At 38.5% G+C, this 20,523-nt stretch overlaps 1 protein-coding gene across 3 annotated transcripts in view; it reads right to left on the bottom strand.

The window, feature by feature from the left end:
* Positions 1–5,113: 5,113 nt before the first annotated feature.
* LOC126092186 (probable ATP-dependent RNA helicase spindle-E) overlaps positions 5,114–20,523 on the bottom strand; it is a 272,749-nt gene continuing 257,339 nt past the window's right edge. For all 3 annotated transcript variants that reach the window (XM_049907663.1, XM_049907664.1, XM_049907662.1), the window contains exons 25-26: positions 11,179–11,397; positions 5,114–5,844 (exon numbers count right to left, since the gene is read on the bottom strand). In XM_049907663.1, coding sequence (XP_049763620.1) covers positions 5,715–5,844; positions 11,179–11,397 — 349 coding nt within the window. In that variant the 3' untranslated portion in view covers positions 5,114–5,714. The remainder of the gene's footprint in view (positions 5,845–11,178; positions 11,398–20,523) is intronic.

Here is a 20,523-nt window from a genome sequence, read left to right as displayed (position 1 = left end):
AGTGAAATTGGGATTGTGAGGCCGAAAGTTCAGGAGGTCAGGTCCATATGTAGGAGGATAAGAGTGGAGAAACTTCAGGATAAGGAAATCAGACACAAGTACATAACAGCGATCTCAGAAAGGTACCAGTTAGTTGAATGTAGTCAATTACAGTCATTGGAAAAGGAATGGACAAGGTACAGGGACACAGTACTAGAAGTGGCTAAAGAATGTCTTGGAACAGTAGTGTGTAAAAGTAGGATGAAGCAAACAGCTTGGTGGAATGATACAGTCAAGGCAGCCTGTAAAAGGAAAAAGAAGGCGTATCAAAAATGGCTACATACCAGAACCCAGGTAGACAGAGAAAGTTATGTTGAAGAAAGAAACAAAGCCAAACAGATAATTGCAGCATCCAAGAAGAAATCGTGGGAAGCCTTTGGAAACAGGTTGGAGACTATGGGTCAAGCTGCTGGAAAACCATTCTGGAGTGTAATTAGCAGTCTTCGAAAGGGAGGTAAGAAGGAAATGACAAGTATTTTGGACAGGTCAGGAAAACTGCTGGTGAATCCTGTGGATGCCTTGGGCAGATGGAGGGAATATTTTGAAGAGTTGCTCAATGTAGGTGAAAATGCGATCAGTAATGTTTCAGATTTCGAGGTAGAATGGGATAGGAATGATGATGGAAATAGGATCACATTTGAGGAAGTGGAAAAAATGGTCAATAGATTGCAGTGCAATAAAGTGGCTGGGGAGGATGAAATTAAGTCGGAACTCATCAAATACAGTGGAATGTCAGGTCTTAAATGGCTACACAGGATAACTGAAATGGCCTGGGAGTCGGGACAGGTTCCATCAGACTGGACAAAAGCAGTAATCACACCAATCTTTAAACATGGAAACAGAAAAGATTGTAACAACTACAGAGGTATCTCTTTAATCAGCGTTGTGGGTAAAATCTTCTCAGGTATTGTTGAAAGGAAAGTGCGAGTATTAGTTGAGGACCAACTGGATGAAAATCAGTGTGGGTTTAGGCCTCTTAGAGGTTGTCAGGACCAGATCTTTAGCTTACGGCAAATAATGGAGAAGTGTTATGAGTGGAACAGGGAATTGTATCTATGCTTTATAGATCTAGAAAAGGCATATGACCGGGTTCCTAGGAGGAAGTTATTGTCTGTTCTACAAGATTATGGAATAGGAGGCAAACTTTTGCAAGCAATTAAAGGTCTTTACATGGATAGTCAGGCAGCAGTTAGAGTTGACGGTAAATTGAGTTCATGGTTCAGAGTAGTTTCAGGGGTAAGACAAGGCTGCAACCTGTCTCCACTGTTGTTCATATTATTTATGAATCATATGTTGAAAACAATAGACTGGCTGGGTGAGATTAAGATATGTGAATACAAAATAAGCAGTCTTGCATATGCGGATGACTTAGTTGTGATGGCAGATTCGATTGAAAGTTTGCAAAGTAATGTTTCAGAGCTAGATCAGAAATGTAAGGACTATGGTATGAAGATTAGCATCTCCAAAACGAAAGTAATGTCAGTGGGAAAGAAATATAAACGGATTGAGTGCCAAATAGGAGGAACAAAGTTAGAACAGGTGGACGGTTTCAAGTACTTAGGATGCATATTCTCACAGGATGGCAACATAGTGAAAGAACTGGAAGCGAGGTGTAGCAAAGCTAATGCAGTGAGCGCTCAGCTACGATCTACTCTCTTCTGCAAGAAGGAAGTCAGTACCAAGACTAAGTTATCTGTGCACCGTTCAATCTTTCGACCAACTTTGTTGTATGTGAGCAAAAGCTGGGTGGATTTAGGTTACTTTATCAACAAGGTTGAGGTTACGGATATGAAAGTAGCTAGGATGATTGCAGGTACTAGTAGGTGGGAACAATGGCAGGAGGGTGTCCACAATGAGGAAATCAAAGAAAAACTGGGAATGAACTGTATAGATGTAGCAGTCAGGGCGAACAGGCTTAGATGGTGGGGTCATGTTACACGCATGGGAGAAGCAAGGTTACCCAGGGACTCATGGATTCAGCAGTAGAGGGTAGGAGGAGTCGGGGCAGACCGAGGAGAAGGTACCTGGATTCGGTTAAGAATGATTTTGAAGTAATAGGTTTAACATCAGAAGAGGCACCAATGTTAGCACTGAATAGGGGATCATGGAGGAACTGTATAAGGGGGGCTATGCTCCAGACTGAACGCTGAAAGGCATAATCAGTCTTAAATGATGATTATGATGATGTTTAATTTGTAAAGACACTAAGGAAATCAGTTAATGAAGAATTTGCGTTTAGGGAAGTTCATAATGAAAATTCATTTCTTAGTTACTTAAGTTAAGTAAGTATCCAACAGGTTTAATTAAAATTCTGTTTTTGATGCTGGATGCATATGTTTGCTATGTAGAGAGAAATGATTAAATGTAAAGACTACTCTTTTTTACTGTAATATCATGAAATTACTTATTTTAACTGGGGAGGATGGGAGGGGGTGGCCATGAGGGGGAAAGAGAAAACCAAAGACGGTATGTGATGCTCCTTTTATAATGGATAACATTTTACTTGGTAATTTTAACACTGTATTGTGTGCAGGTGCATGATGAAAGAACCCCCACAATATTGTGAAGTTGGTATTTATTGAGAGAGAGAGAGAGAGAGAGAGAGAGAGAGAGAGAGAGAGAGAGAGAGAGAGAGAACTGATTGAATGTAAGAGTTGGCAGAGAGAGAGAACTGATTGAATGTAAGAGTTGGCAGAAATGTTAATTGTGAATGCGTGTACATGATTTTATTTTTTACTCTTACACTCTCTCATATGTAGGATGATGAAGATGTGCGATTTTAGGTACAAAGTACGATGGGTAATAATGACGCCCAGGCATTTCTTGTAGCACAATTGTGTTGTATCAGTTTAAAGAGTGTTTCCATATGCATATTTAGTAATAATAATTTTTTTATTACAACACAAATGGGATGCTCCCCAGTCAACAGGAATAACTTGCTTCCTTGAGTAGCAATGTAGAATGCTACAATGACAAGTAAGACGCAGTTCTCACGTTTGGAACACAGGCAGAGAGACTCGTCATGCCATGTGGTAGTAGGAACTATGTGTAAGCTGTGAGAGTGGCTCATACTCTGCAATTCTCAATGACAGGACGACCTACCAACATTTAGCATGAAACTAAGACTTTTTTTTTATTAAATATTATGCTCAACTGAGCATAATAAATGCTAGGGAAAGCCTACGTGTCATTAAACCTTTGCTTCTACAGTGGTGCTATGCTGTGAACTAATTATATCAGAGAACAAATGAAAATTATTATTCTGCCAACAGTGTACAAATAGTTACTAAATCATACAAAGTGTACTAAAGATTTATGTTGGACACCAATCTTTTCAATTGGTTAGGAGGCAATCCAGAAACAATCTCTGCGCAAATTATGCTCTCAGTTTTCCTTAATTCTTGGGTGGTTTGTGTTTGATTGTATGAATGTCAATTATTTTACAGTGTTTGTCAATAAATGCACCATAATGGCATCCTGGAATTTATTTAAAGTAGATCAGCTACCTGTACTTCCACTTATAGCCACATCAGTAGACTGTTGATCAAATCCAATATGCTTCAAGAACTTTTCAACGGATTACATCAGTGAGATAACTGCACAGAACACATGGGGAGGAGTTCTAAGCATCAATTCACGAAGTTGATCCAAGGAAGGGTCACGTTAACTTTTGCAGTCATGAATGGGAAGGAACAACTAGTTGTACTGTATGTCACCTACATCACTTTCTATGGAGTTGTGGTTAGATGACAAATATCAATTACACATGGAGACCTTGCAGCACCTTCCCAGACATCGACCTCCACCTCTCTCCCAGTTTCACAAAAGCCTCAGTTCATAGTAAACTCACCAAAAAAACCTCCACTTTGATATCTGCCAGCCTTTCCCACCAAAATTTCTCTCTTGTATGGCCTTGCCACTTTCTTCCCACTCCTCTTGAAGCATTGATTTCTCACTCACACAATGCACAGAATTTTCTGATCCATCTTTATGGCACTCCTTACAGACACATATTCCACTTTACCACCCCCACCCCCAGTATATCCCAGGCCATCGGTGGTAGCTCTACTCACAGTAACATTGCTACAGCAATTACAGTATCTACTCTGGATGGCTGTCCACCCATATGAATGGTCATTGCTAAACTGTCGACAAGGGCAAGATTGATGATTTTTCCTGGAGCCCCAATCACAAAAACTTATGGAAAGATATTATTACCATTTGACTGTATAATAAACTTTAATACATGCTCTAGATTTCAGCATTGGGCCATTTTCAAGTGTTACAAATGTCAAATATCATCTGAGTTGTGTGGAACACAAGTCATCTTTAAAATATATATATATCTTTGGTTATAAAATTTAAAACATCAGATTTATATAACTGACAATATATATTTTAACGATGACTTGCGTTCCACACAACTCAGATAATTTTTGACATTTATAACACTTGAAAATTGCCTAAGACCGAAATCTAGATTGTGTAATAAAGCATGTCATACAGTCAAATGGCAGTTATACCTTTCCATAAGAGCAAGATTGGCTACCTAGTGATGGTTGCTTCCCAACTTGTAGCTATGTGTCCTACCCACCAGCTTGTCTGATTTGTGTAGCTGGAAACTATCCCTCCAGTACACCTTTTGTACTGTAATCCTCCAGGTCTCAGTCTTATCACAATAGCAGCAACACGTGGAAATATATTGTCTGGACATGCACAACAGCACAGTCACTAAGAGAGGAAGAGAAATAGAGCAGAAACTGGTAATGTCAAAATGTATTCTCTTCCTCTCCCTGAATTATTCTTCACCTTTTGTGCACACTACTATAGTTCCAGGTATTACTCCAATCTCTGTCTTTGATCTCATTCTATGTTCTGCCTCATCAGCTCCATATCTGACACAGCCTTCCCTTCATCTATGGACTCTCATCCACAATGCTTTTTCTCAGCAGCTTCCCTGCAAATGCCCCCCCCCCCCCAAAAAAAGTGAAAAAAAGCTTTACACAAAAAAAGCCAATTAATTTGCACAAATGAAATTCAGGTAACTATAAATTCACTGACACATATTACGAACAAAATACTTACGATACAATTTTAATATTTACAAATAACAATGACACAGATCACAATCACTTGTTCACAGAGTTGCACAAACTAGGAGTTTCACAATTACAATTGTCTTTGTTATAATACTGATGAATAAACTGTAACTAACAAATTACTGCACATAATTTAAGTACTGAAGATTGATATAAACACTGGAAATAGCTTTGGAACAATAGTTAAGATAAAATGAGATGAGGAGAAAAATACAAATGATTCCTGTTCCCTTCACAGAAAAATAATGTGCAACATAAATATAATAAAGTGAAACAATGCAAAAATCTGCACACAAATTCTTGAGTTCTGGGCACATTTCTTTTACATACACTATAATAAACTTACTGTCCATATAGAAACTTATTATGGTACAAAAGTTTTGTTCCATTTTCTTTTCAAATCACTCTTTCGTCAAAATAAAATAAAAAATTCTTCTTTGTATAAAAACTAGTAGATTCCAGTCCCAACATTGTCCCAAAATACAAATATTACATCACAACAACCTTCCAACAGGAACATGTAGTCTATACAAAACAAGACATTATCTAATATAAAGAGGCTCTTGATACTACACACTAACAGTTGTGTGTAAAAGTTGACTCCTTCCCTTTATGCAATTCAGTTTCCAAGTGAATCTTCAGAGAAGATGTCCCATTCACTTCCACATCACACAGTTTACACTGAATTATTTTTTTCACATGAGGCCTGAAAAAATAAATACATAAAATAATTTCCCACATAATGGAACATCCAGGATGGAATAAAAACAATATGAAAAGAATACTAGAAACTTACAAGCTTCACACACACACACACACACACACACACACACACACACACACACACACACACACACATGACCACCTGTTCTTTTCACTGTATATTGATATAAGAAGCATTCAAAAGGAAATGAACCAGAGGCATAATTGCAGAAACCGGTACCCGTGTGTTAGAAGTATTGACCCTGGCTGTTAAGACACTTGTCCCACTGTGACACAAGTTGGTGAATAGCTATGTCATAAAATTCCTGGGGCTGTGATGTTAACCAGTTCTGCACCTACAGCTGGACGTCGTCATTCGAGCTGAATCTTTTGCCCCTCGGAGCCTTTTTAAGGGGACTAAAAATTGCGTAATCACAGGGAGGGTAGCCGAGAACCTCCCTTTTGAATTTCCGGAGGAGTGCCGCAGCTGTGTTGGCCATACAAGGCTTTGCATTGTCATGGAGCAGAATCATCCCACATTTGAGAATGCCTGGTTGTTTTGTTTTGATCGTTTGGCGAAGGGTGGTCAAGGTTGGCGAGTAACACTGGGCATTCAATGTTGTCCCATGCTGCAGGAAGTGAATCAGAAGGTGGCCATCTTGGTCAAAGAATAATGTCAGCATAACCTTTCCTGCACTCGTGTTGATGGCCTTGCCTTTTTTGGGTAGTGGTGACCCTGGATGCTTCCACTGGAGACTGTCATTTTGATTCTGATTCAAAGTGATGACAACATGACTCCTCTCCAACCACCACTCATGCCAGGAATGCATTACCTTCCCGAGCATAGTGCTGCAGATGAGCAAGACAATGGGTCATTCGACATGCTTCCTAGTGTGACTGAAGACTGTGGGGCACCCACTGGGCACTTACTTTGCGCATGTGCAGTCATTCCTTCATGATGGTGTGAACACTTCTGATGCTCAATCCGACCACAGCAGCTATGGCTACGACAGCAGCTATGGCTTTCACTGTCACTTGGTGGTCCTGGGTAATGAGTGCCATCAGCTCGACAATGTCATTGGTAATGCAGTGTAGTGCTCCACACCATGCACCATCAGCTAATGACACCTGTCCTTCCCTGATATGCTTGTGCCACACCTTGATCCTAACAAGGGACATGCAGTGTTCGCCATTCACTTGTGACATTAGTCGATGATTGTCTGTTCCTCCTACTCCTTCTGCTGTCAGAACACGAACAACACCTCTTTTCTCTTCTTTTGACTCCTCCATGTCACTGCAATGTGACTAGCAGCAGTGGATGATTGATGCATGCTGCTGCTGCTAGCTCTGTATAGTCATGTGACGTGTACGTGTGCCCTCTAGCGATGGGCTGTAAACTTCCAGGCTCTGGTTGGAGCCACATGTCGTTACACTTGCCACATATTACCCTCCTGTCACTGATTTGCACATTCCAGACTATGGCTCGTTTCTATTTGAACGCCCCTTGTAATAGGGTTATTTCAAAGGAAAATCTAAAGAATCATTTTTCAGTGGGGAAACTTTGTGTATTGTAATACCTATGGCTGGTAATACGTTAATAGTATTTGCCAAGAACAAAAACATGTATGGCATAACCACATACAGAAGCAAGCACATAGAATATGGACTTTCCAAGCACAAGATAGGGATAAAATGAAACTGAGCTTAGATTCATAATTCCCAGAGTAAAAATATATACAAAGTAGAATGAAACAGACTCATCATGAAGAAAGTTTGAACTACTGAAGACTGTACAGGTATAAATGAGGGGGGAAAAGAATCAACCTACGATAGTCAAGGAGGAATACATATTTCAATGATGAAGCTTTCATTAGACTTTATCAGGGTAGTGACTAACTCAGGATTGAGAAAGGAGTCACACAAGGATATTCCATGTCACCAAATCTACTCTTAGCAGTCACAGAGAAAGTTTTTCAGGCTCCTAAAGTGGGAACATGAAAATGACGTGTGTGTTAAGGGCATATGAATGATTTAGATGATGACATTCTACTGCATCTCTTGTGCAGATAAATCTGAACAATAAATCAACAACCTCAAGAAATTATGAAAGCAGGCCTAAAATTTAATCACAAGTAGATTAAAAAAAAAAAAAATAAAACGTTTCACCAACACATCAAACTCAATAAAGTAAAAATTAAAAATGAAGTCACAGAACAAGTTGATAAATTTTCGCATTTAGAGGCAGTCGACTAAGATAGTGTGGACAAAAAAAAAGGAGAGTAATAAAATAGCATAAAAAAATTTCTGGAGTATTTTATTCGAAAACTAAGGATTGCTCACTCTGCAATGAAGTGTGTCTGGAATGTAGCCTTGCACAGAAGTGAAACACAGATAATAAATAGTACAGATAAGAAGAGAATACCAGTTGTATAACGTGGTGCTGCAGAATAGTGCTGAAGATTAGATCAGAAGATCAGAAAGTAATGAAGAGGTACTGAGTCAGACTGAGTAGCAAATAAATTTATGGCGCAACTTAAAACAATATTATGAAAAGGAAAGTTTCTACTCACCATATAGTGGAAATGCTGAGTCGTAGATAGGCACAACAAAAAGACTGTCACAAATAAAGCTTTCAGCCCGAAAGGCTTTTGTCAAAAATAGACAACACACACACACACACACACACACACACACACACACACACACACACAACTCACACACACAACTGCAGTCTCAGACAACTGTAGCTAGTGTGGCTACAGTTGCCTGAGTTGCCTGATATAGTAACCAACAGTATCACATGTGAGTACAGAACTGACTAACCATTTGCTGGGCAGCCATATTTACAATAGCCTCAAGAAACACTATTGGCGGGTGTATTCAGGTGGTCAGACAGTGACAATACTATCCCATCTCGGTCCATTTCATCTGGCAAGCATTCAGCTTCAGCGGAGCCAGATATCATACCAGAGTTGCGGTAATTTGGACAAATTTATTAGAATGCTGTTATGGAAGAATTGGAACACCTTTTGCTGTTTCTCACTTCTTACACTTAACTTTAGGCTTAGTTCCATCAACACATAATACTGTGTGGCAAAGCCAGCCACTGTGGCCAAGCGGTTCTAGGCACTTCAGTCCAGAACCACGCTGCTGCTATGGTTGCAGGTTCGAATCCTGCCTCAGGCATGGATGTGTGTGATGTCCTTAGGTTATTTAGGTATAAGTAGTTCTAAGTCTAGGAGGACTGATTACCTAGGGTGTTAAGTCCCATAGTGCTTACAGCCATTTGAACCATTTTGTGTGGCAAAATTCAATCCATTTTTTGGTGGATTGATTTGGGATTTGGGGGGGGGGGGGGGACACAGGGGGGGGGGGGGGGGGCAGAGGTAATGGGTCCCATCGGATTAGGAATTAGGAAAGTATGGGGAAGGAAGTTGGCGGTACTCTTTTAAAGGAACCATCCTGGCATTTGCCTGAAGCTGTTTAGGGAAGTCATAGAAAACCTAAATCAGGATGAAAGGACGCGAGTTTGAGCCATCGTCCTCCCGAATGAGTGTCCAGTATGCTAACCACTGTGCCACCTCACTTGGCGCCATTTTTTAAACACATTGTAAGTAGAAAACTAATTTTCAATAAACTCCGCAACATCTTTTTAGATGAGAAAGGCATCTTTATCATATTTGCTAGATGAAACTGAAAGTGATCCAGTGTTTATTCTTGAACTATTGACTTTTTTTTGCTTATATATTTTCAACACTGCATCTTCAGTCTTTCACTATGTGTCAGCATGCAATGGATCCAGCTCATGATGCAGGTTCATGGACTTATTGCAGACTAAATGCTGGCTCTCAGTCAAGTGTTTAACTGTTAGGTGTGTATCAGGGAACCCTAAAATTTCTACTTGCTCAAAGATAACAAGTTATTGTCAGGAACACTGCTTGTAGCTTTGTGGTAGGTCAGTGAGATCTGAGAGACCATATTTGCACTATCTTGTATGCTGAAGAAGTATTTTTGCACATCACTATCATTTTACCAAGAGTAAATTTTCACATTACTTAAAAGAAGATCCTCCCTAATTTTTTAGGCTACAACAATGCCATCAAGAGAACGAAAAATGAAGCACTCCACAATCCTCCCACAGTGCATCATCATAATAATAGTTTTCTTGCAAATATTTTCCAGAAAAGAGGATTCATAAAATGTTGAAATGTTTAAGGACCATATCCATAAAACAATAAAATCCTTTTAACATGCCACATCAGACAAATTGTCTTCCACGTTACAAAATTTTCTGATGATGATTCACTGTTTGCTGACAGCAAAAAGAGACATGCTATACACTCCAAATAAAATATCACACAATTTCCCACAGTACAAGACTATTCTCATACGACTAAACCATACAGCAAGAAATAATTTGGGGGGGGGGGGGGGGGGGGGATTTTTCAAATATATAATAAATTGTGAAAAAAGTATGCAAAAAATTTAAATAATTGCAGGAGACCACACTAATAAAAATAATTTTTAATGCTTAAAAAGAGTAACTCAAAAATTAATTTCTACTCTTGGAATGAACAAAGTGGTTCCAAAACATTATTAGATTTTAGAGTCATACAACCACATGGTTGTGGAAGTAATAATCCTATTTGGGAAAAAAAGTCAATTACAAAGACTGGAAATAAATACAACTGAAGAGGTATAATGATTAAGTTGCTACATATTTGGCACTGTCTGACCATTGTAAGACCCGTTTTGAACATAAAGAAATTGTGGGGATTGGAGTTCACTGATTTGCCGAAGGATTCTTTCAGGTTCTTTGCAACCGATGTCTCCTTTACATTTAACTATGGATTGCTGATCGTAATGGTCGGGGAATAATCTAATTTTTACACTCATTAAAGCTCAAATGAATGAAAAATACTAACAGAGCTAGCTTGCTTAAAATATGATTAATGAATACAGTTAACAATATTTTTCCAGGCTGACAGAGAAAGTATGACACACTTTCCGTCTTCAGGCCACGAGTGGCCTTCCGGGACCATCTGACCGCCATGTCATCCTCAGTGGAGGATGCGGATAGGAAGGGCGTGGGGTCAGCACACCGCTCTCCCGGTCATTATGATGGTATTCTCGACTGAAGTCGCTACTATTCGGTTGAGTAGCTCCTCAATTGGCATCACGAGGCTGAGTGCACCCCGAAAAATGGCAACAGTGCATGGCGGCCTGGATAGTGCCAACCACGCCTGACAGCACTTAACTTCAGTGATCATATGACATAGAAAATAATATTGTGCATCTTCTCTTAAAATTTGGCAGTTGATTCTTTTTTATGACATACATTTTAACAAGAGAGTGTAGCTGCTCAAGATGCTGCTTCATCCACACGTGTTGTTCGTCTTCTTCTTGCAGTTCTATTGCCCAGTGAAGTCTGAATATAATACGATCTACCCCAGGAGCATCTCCTGGACTGAGGAGGAGGTGTTTTGGTGCCAACTTCCAAGCAAACTGTGACAATGGCACAACCATTGGGACATCTTTTCTTTTTACTTTGAGGAGCCTGAAAAATCAAAATAAGTGTAATTGATGAATGAAACAATAGAAGATTCACCAAAAACATACTAAGAATTCAGTTTAAAGAAATTCTTTCCAAAAAAAGTTCAAATGAAACTGCAAACACCAAAATTCTATAAACATCTGACAAACTGAATAACACTATTTATTTATACATTTGTAGAAAATATACAATGCATGGATGTCATCTCAGTGTGTACACTGATTCAGTATACTCTTGTTTCAATAAGCAGATGTACGCACTGTTTAATAACAACAAATACCAACACACAATTTGCAATATATTATTTTATGAGACATGTTTGTACAGCTTATATCTCTATACTATAGTAAATATTGTAAACTACCTTTGATCATATTGTATTGTATTTATTTATGATGCATATTTAGATCACTAAGAATAAAATTACACACCAAATTATACATCATTGTCACTAGTCACATTGCACTATCCCTGAAACTACTTTATTTTATGTCACAGGATAACTTACATCTCAATTTCATGTACTATATTTAACTTAATGGTGATTTATCCTAAGTTCATGAATGCTTTAGAAGCTGTTTACTGTGGGCCTGTTTTTTACTTCCTTTTTGATGAGTCCTGAGATTTGCTCGAGTCTTATGAGGCAAAGCTCTAAAGAAAAATCAGTTATCACTGTCAATTATCATTGGTTTCTCCCTCTTACGCTAACTTTTTATCACCGGAAGTGTTTTGATTTTACTTATAAACCACTGTCTGTGGCCTTTATATAAAAATGCATTGTGTCTCTGCATTTTGGTTCTTAGAGGTTATAAATAGTAGTTCTTTATAACAATGGTGAACAATTTAGATGTTTCTGCACACTTCTCTCTAAAAATATTCTATGTTCACTGTTTCATACCTGTAAACATTACTATTTAAAACTGCTGAGAACTCATGGGTCTTCAGAAAGCCTATGTTTTCCTAAATGTAAGTGACTGAATCTCATCCAGCCATTTACTACCAAAAACTTACAGCAAAACCATTTTCCTACCTCTTTGGGTTTCCTGCTGCAGTTAACTGTAGTAGTAATCATTTATAAATACTAAGAACAGCAAAGGGCATAATACAGCACACAGGGATACTCCTTAATTAACTTTTCTGAGGGTTGGGATAAAAGTTCCACCACTGTTAGATACTTCCACTCTCTGGTATCTGTCCGACAGATAAGACTTAAACCAGCATAGACCATGCCCCAAGCTGCATAATAATACAACTTACTGACTAGATGATCATGACATATGACATTGAAGACCTTCTGAAAACAGGCCACAGTTCAGTTCATTATAGTCCACAACACTGAAAACTTGTGTCAAAATAATACTGAAGTTTCAGTGGATTTGTTTTCCTAAAACCATCTTTAAATAAGAAAAGTATTTTACTTTGATTCAGGAAATCTGATAGTCTTTCATAAATTATATTTTCAATGATTTTTGCGAATCTGGATAACAATGGCAATGATCTGTAGTTTGTTATTTCATAGCTGTCCTCTTATTTCAAAAAAGTTTCACTGTTAAGTTTTTGAGATTACTAGTGAATAGTCCTGTGGAAAATGAGATTTCAGTAATGAATGCAAGGGCAGAAATTGTGTTTCCTGCTCTGCGTTGAGTATTCTATCTGGTATACTGTCAATGCCATATGACATTTTGTTTTTCAACTTGTAAATAACACCTTTTACTCTTACAAGAGTTTGTGAATACATAAACACAGTTCCTCTTCTTTCCTTTTTTCATTCATACGAACTTACACAATGAGAGTTGAAAAGCTAGTGCTTTAAATCAAGTTTTGGGATACTCTTGTATAGTGTTCACTAAATACCAGGTGACAACAGATTTAAGTTGTTTATTACAGACAAACTATAAACGCAAGAAACACATTACACATTTCACTGCATAGAAGAAGGATCAAAATTTTGACACAGCTATGCTGTTGTTTGTTTGTAGCAACATGGAAATTATACAAGAGAAATAATTTTCTTTATTGGAATTTATGTGAATTCAATTCAGTGTTCAATTGCAACGTGCGTTCTGCCAATGCTGATTCAGTAACAAGCTGATTCAGTAACAAGCTGCCTCTGCAAAAGAGATTTATGACTGGCATACAAAATTCTTGGAAGTTGGTTGCACATGCAAATGAAAATGTTGAGTGTACCTGAGATGCATTCACATGTGGCTCTCGGACGTCCATAACATGGGTGAGGCAGGAACATAACTTTCTCAAATAACAGTGTGGTGTGTACTGAAACTACACCTGCATATGAAGCCTATTGAGTTCCAGTTACTGCAGCAATTGCATCCTGGCAACCATAAGGCAAGAATTTTCCATTCTGCAGGATATGGCAGATGACACTTTTCTGAACAATTCATCTTTTCAGACAAATTGACATATCGTATACAGGGTAAAGCAAACTGCCATACTGTAAGAATTTGGGGGGTCACAAAATACTGGTGTTGTCATCAAACACGAAAGAAGCTCACCGAAACTATATGTATTTTTTGCCATTTTGGTTTGCATAGTTTAAGGACCTTTACTTTTTGTGGTGGGAACTGTGACAGGAATGTGATACCGGGACATGCTGCAAAATTATTCGCTTCCTTAACCCCACAAAGATTTAATTTTTATGCCCACTGGGCACTCTACCTCACTTCCACATCGAGGTGCAGCGTTATCTTAACACTGTCCCACAATGACAAATTGGAGTAGGTTAACAACAAGATCTTGTTCATTGTTTTTGGTCTCCCAGGTCACCAGATTGCACAGCATTTTGTGCTTTCTTCTGTGGGAGTACATAATAGACAGTCTTTGTCCAACTCTTCAAGAGCTGAGAAATCGAATTGTTGAAGCTGTCAATTTAATGAACAGGGAGCTGTTGATTCACGTGTGGAATCAAACAAACTACTGTTCCATGTTTTTCGAGCAATGCACGGTGCTCACACCGAGTGTATGGTGTCAGTGCTAACATAAAGCTATGAACCTTCCTCTATCCAATGACATGCAATGTGTTTCTATCTTTCATAGTTTGTCTGTAATAAACAACTGAAATCTGGTTTTTCTTTTTCAATCACTCTATAATCTATTAATCTGCAGAGCATCATCAACAAGATTACGGTTATTTATTTCTGGTGAAACTTATGCACTGGTGGAAACTTATGCACAGCTGCAGTCATACCTTCTGAAGAGATCTAATGGCTTTTGCTGAAGTCCATCTCTATAGCTCTGTGGTCAGCATGTTTGACTAATATGCAGAGGACCAAGATCTGATTCCCAGTACCGTCAGAGTTTTGTTTCCGTGGTGCGAGGACTGGACCAGGATGCACTAAGGCTTGTGATGCCAACTGAGGAGCCCCTCAAACGAGAAGCAGCAGCTCCACAGTCAGGAAAGCTGGCAATAGCCAGGAGAGCAGTGTGCTGCCCCCACATCCATCTATACTCCATCCAATGATGTCGCTGACGTAGGATGACATCGCAGTTAGTTCTGATTGACCTTTCTGAGGCCAGAATGGCAGAGCGTTGCGTGAATCTCACAGAATCTCTCAAAGCGTGAAGTCATCGAGCACAAGTGTACATTTTATGATGATATTTCAGTTCATTCATTAGCCTCTCAATATTTTCTGGAAGTTCACTGACACCAACAGTACAAACACATGTTAACACCTTTGCCGACAGTTAATTCACAAAAACAGTATTCAAAGTTTCATTCAATACATTTTACATGATTAATTTTTATCGCTGTTATTTTTATGGTGGCCCTATTTTCCTACTAAAAGTCACTAATGACTTCAAAATATGAAGTACTAGCCGTGCATTCCAATCCTTTTTCCAGCCCATGCTCACTTATGCATAATGCACATGCATATCCCTGAGGTGAACACTCACCAAGACTCCTAACTTGTATGTTTAATTCCCTAAACATTGTACATTTTGAAAAAAGGATACTTAAAGAGTCAAAGTGGTCATTAATGGACATACCGCATAGCATCATATTTCTCTGGTGGTACTTCTTTATGTAGAATCTGTCCTTTTTGGTTTTGGAGACATACTTATTTTGGATCCTGGATGTAGATTCTGAACATTGATTGCCTAACATTTTGTTATTTCTTGTGGTGGCTTTCTCCCACTTTCTGACTGTCAATATTGTTGCACTGTTTGCTGCCCCAAGCGGAAGACTTGCTTTGTTGTGCTTCATTATTACGTCATTTCTGTGAGATTTACTAATGTTACAATGTCACAAAACCAGCTACGTGCAAAATCAATATAATTTGCACATTTATTTACTTTTATTTATGTATATAAGCCACATTCCAGTATTTCAAGTAAAGAGTAAAATCACACATCAATTAAATTTGCCTCAAAACTTTAGGTCCAAAAACTTCACCTCAAATTTAAACAGGTTTTCTGTGTTGATTGCATCAAAACCATACACAGTGCTGCAAAAAATGCATTTCATGCTTTAGCATATGATTTAATCAACATATGCACTTTATACAATTTTAGCAATAGCATCTTCATTCAAAGAATCGTTCACCCTGAATTTTAGTGTATATCAAGATGAGAAAACACAGATTTTCAATGAAATTTATGTTTCCTCATGTTGTTGTACACCAATGTGTTTGAGGCACTGTCTTCCACTGAAACTGATCCAGTGAGACTAATTTCACTTGAGGGAAACCTGATGTACCTGTGTCGAGAAGAACCAAACACAAAAAAGTATGGTCTATTAATGGTTATCAGTTAAAACATACAATGAACAATGGTACCCTCAGGGAAATTGCAGCAAAGTATGGAAAGGAAAACCAGGTGCACTCAGTGCAGACATCGGGGGCCTCAGTCAATATGCTGAACAGGCTATTCTGGCAGCCACAGAAGGAACAGGATGAAAGCAACTGCAGGCTGTGACACACACTGGAACAAACAAACAAACAAAGAATGTTGTCTAGGTTCCAAGGCCATACTTAGATCAGTCCAGCAAGTAACAAAGAGCAATGAGAATACCAGCCCTGCTCATGCAATTTTCATGCACATCAGAAGCCACTACCCAGGTAACTGTGCGTGGGATGCACACAAGGGGTTCTTAGATTAGGTCGCTCTCCATCCAATCCAGACAACAATAGCTGTATGGGACCTTGAAGTGCTAGAGTCACATCTAAAGAAATGCCTCCCACAAGCGAGAGTATAAAAATCATATTGATTCATTGCAGAAAGATTCACAAAAATGTGCCAGAATTTGAGGCACTCCTAAAGAGCAGTGGAGCTCACATAATACTGGGCATTGAAAGCTGGTTACAATCTGAAATTGAAAGCAAGGAAGTTTTTACAAGAAATATATGTGTATATAAAAGGGTAGACTAATGGTAAATGGAGATTGTGTATTTTATGCAGTAGGCAAGAAACTCAAATCTTCTGGCACAGAAATTGAAACTGCATGCAATATTGCCTGGGCAAGTCTCAGTATCAAAGCTGGGCGTCAACTTATAATTGGAGCCTTCTATCAACTATAAGATTCACCTCCAAGAATAACCAAACAGTTATAGAGAAAACCTGAGTTCACTAACACACAATTCCCACAATCATACTGTCATTATTGAAAGAGACTTTGATCAATTGCAAATGGTGGTCATGACAAGACATCCTTTGAAACATTACTAATTTTCTTCTCTGAGAACTGTCTAGAACATATTCTTCCTAAGCCCAGTCATGGTGAAAATACAGTGGATCTAATAGCAACGACTCTGAGGATGTCCACATTGAAACTGGCATCAGCGACCATGAGGCAGTTGCAGTAACAATGATTACCAAAGCACAAGGACCAACTAAACGAAGTAGATGGATCTGAATGTTCAGAAAACTAAACAAAAAGGAATTTGTCATAACTCAATAATGAACTCAAAACAATTAGTTCTGGAGAGAAACATGTAGAAGAAATGTTTAGAAGAATACTTCACCATGCATTTGATAGATATGTACCTCCACGATGTACATGCGGATGACAGAATTCCTAGATTTCTCAACTAAAAATACACATTTTCCCAGGTAAAAATATGCTATATCCCAGGCAAAAGTACATTTTTTTCCATTTTAAGTGACAATACACGTTGCCTCGAGCTGTAAAACTTACCTGCGAATGGTAACATGTATGCTGTATATTTTTGTATTATGAAAGTATAAATATGAATTCCACCAAATACAGCATGGTAGCTTCCAAAGCACTGAAATCAGTTTGCATGGCATGGTGTGATTTCGTCACGCAATTAGAGCTCATGTCATGTGATCTCACCAGCCAATGACAGCAAATAGTCAGAGTGTAGGACACATTATGTCATCAGTCATAGTAACATTACTGTTAAGTAGTGTGAACACATAAATAGGAAAAGTTAATTGTTTAAATTAATATACACACAGTACAGCTTCAAAAAAAGCTAAGCTTTCACATATAATATTGATCATCAAAATTTTTTGCTGTCCCCACCCCTCTATTGAGAACACAGCTTAAATTCCAACAGCTGAATATTTTTGACAAGCGCCAATATAAATTTCACTGCTGTGCACCAAACATTTCAATGATTACCTGGCTGAATACTGGTCAGTCTGGCACTTTGACTTTTCCATAGAAAAGCCAAATTGAAGGATAATTACACTTTTTGCCGTTGTTACTGCATCAAAACTAACCTTGAAGCTTGGTCTTTTTTTGTGTGTGTTACCCTTTAAGACAACACAAAAGTGCCATCAAACTTTTCAGCATATGGTTGGTCTTCTGGGCCCAAAATTTTTCTAAATGGCTGGTGCTCAAAGTATTTGAGTTTTGAATGAGAGCCAAAGACCCCATGATTTAAGAAAATTCATCATACATTGTGTCACATAACATTTTGTCACAGACACAAAGCTCACATCCACCACAGTAGTACAAATTTATGTGCAAACTAGCTCCACAGATGATGAAGAGACTGAAGAAATTTATGATGTGATAAAAGAAATTATTCAGCTAGTTAAGGGAGATGAAAGTTTAATAGTCATGGGGGACTGGAATTTGACAGCAGGAAAAGGAAGAGAAGGAGAAATAGTAGCTGAATATGGACTGGGGGAAAGGAATGAAAGACGAAGCCACCCTGTAGAATTTTGCACAGAGCATAATTTAATCATGGCTAACATTTGGTTTTTAAGAGTCATGAAAGAAGGTTGTGTATGTGGGAGAGACCTGGAGACACCAGAAGGTTTCAGATAGATTACATAACATTAAGACAGAGATTTCGGAAACAGATTTTAAATTGTAAGACATTACCAGGGGCTGACGTGGACTCGGACAACTACTTATTGGTTACGAAATGTAGATTAAAACTGAAAAAAGTGCAAAAATGTAGGCACTTAAGGAGGTCTACAGATTGTAGACAATGCCAGAGAGAGAATTAGGGAACAATTGACAACAGGGGAAAGAAATACAGTAGAAGAATGGGTAGCTTTGCGAGATGAAAGAGATGAAATAGTGACGGCAGCAGAGGATCAAGTAGGGAAAAAGACGAGGCTAGTAGAAATCCTTGAATAACACAAGAGATATTGAATTTAACTGAGGAAAGGTGAAAATATAAAAATGCAGTAAATGAAGCAGACAAAAGGGATATAAAAGTCTAAAAAACGAGATTCACAGGAAGTGCAAAATGGCTAAGCAGGAATGGCTTGAGGACAAATGTAAGGAGTTAGAAGCATATATCACTAGGGGAAAGAAGATGCTGCCTACAGGAAAATTAGAGAGACCTTTAGAGAAAACAGAACCACTTGTATGAATATCAAAAGCTCAGATGGAAAACCAGTCCTAAGCAAAGAAGGGAAAGCAGAAAGGTGGAAGGAGTATATAGATGGTCTACACAAAATGGGTACGTGAGAGCAATATTACAGACGTGGAAGAAGACATAGATGAAGATGAGATAGGACATATGGTACTGTGCCAAGAATATCACAACCAAAAGACCTGAGACAAAACAAGGCCCCAGGACTAGCTGACATTCCATCAAAACTACTGGCAGCCTCTGACAGCCTCGGGAGAGCCAGCCACGACAAAACTTTTACATCTGCTGAGCAAGATGTATGAGATAGGTGAAATGCCCTCAAACTTAGAGAAGAATAATATAATAATTCTAATCGCAAAGAAAGCAGTTGTTGACTGGTGTGAAAATTACTGAACTATCAGTTTAATAAGTCACAGTGAGAAAATACTAACATAAATTCTTTACAGAGGAATAGAAAAACTGGTAGAAGCTGTTCTTGAGGAAGACCAGTTTGGATTCCAGAGAAACGTAGGAACATACGAGGCAATACTGACCCTAAAACTTCCCATAGAGGATGGGCTAAAGAAAGGTGAACCTACTGTTATAGCTTTTGACAATGCGGACTGGAATACTCTTTTTCAAATTCTAATGGTGGTAGAGGTAAAATACAGGGAGCAAAAGGCTATTTACAGCTGGACAGAAACCAGATGGCAGTTATAAGAGTCAAGGGGCATGAAAGGGAAGCAGTGGTTGAGAAGGGAGTGAGACAGCATTGTAGCCTATCCCCGATATTATTCAATTTGTACACTGAGCAAGCAACAAGGGAAACAAAACAAAAATCTGGAGCAGGTTGAAGAAATAAAACTTTGAGGTTTGCCAATGACATTTCAGTTCTGTCACAGACAGCATAGCAGTGGGCAGTGTCTTGAAAGGAGGGTATAACATGAACATCAACAAAAGCAAAATGACGATAATGGAACGTAGTTGAATTAAATTAGATGATGCTGACGGAATTAGATTAGGAAATGAGACACTTATAGTAGTAAATAAGTTTTTCTATTTGGGCAGAGAAATAACTGATAATGTTGAAGCAGAGAGGGTATAAAATGTAGACTGGCAATTGCAAGAAAAGCGTTTCTGAAGAAGCGAAATTTGTTAACACTGAGTATAGATTTAAGTGTCAGGAAATCTTTTCTGAAAGATTTGTATGGAGTGTCGCCATGTATGAAAGTGAAACATGAAAGATAAATAGTTTAGACAAGATGGAAACAGAAGCTTTTGAAATGTAGTGCTACAGAAGAATGCTGAAGATTAGATGGGTCGATCACGTAACTAA

This window comes from Schistocerca cancellata, chromosome 7, assembly GCF_023864275.1.
Source record: "Schistocerca cancellata isolate TAMUIC-IGC-003103 chromosome 7, iqSchCanc2.1, whole genome shotgun sequence".
NCBI classification, from domain to species: domain Eukaryota; kingdom Metazoa; phylum Arthropoda; class Insecta; order Orthoptera; family Acrididae; genus Schistocerca; species Schistocerca cancellata.
The sequence above is the reverse complement of the archived record's forward strand: the minus strand, read 5'-3'. Positions and strand labels throughout refer to the sequence as shown.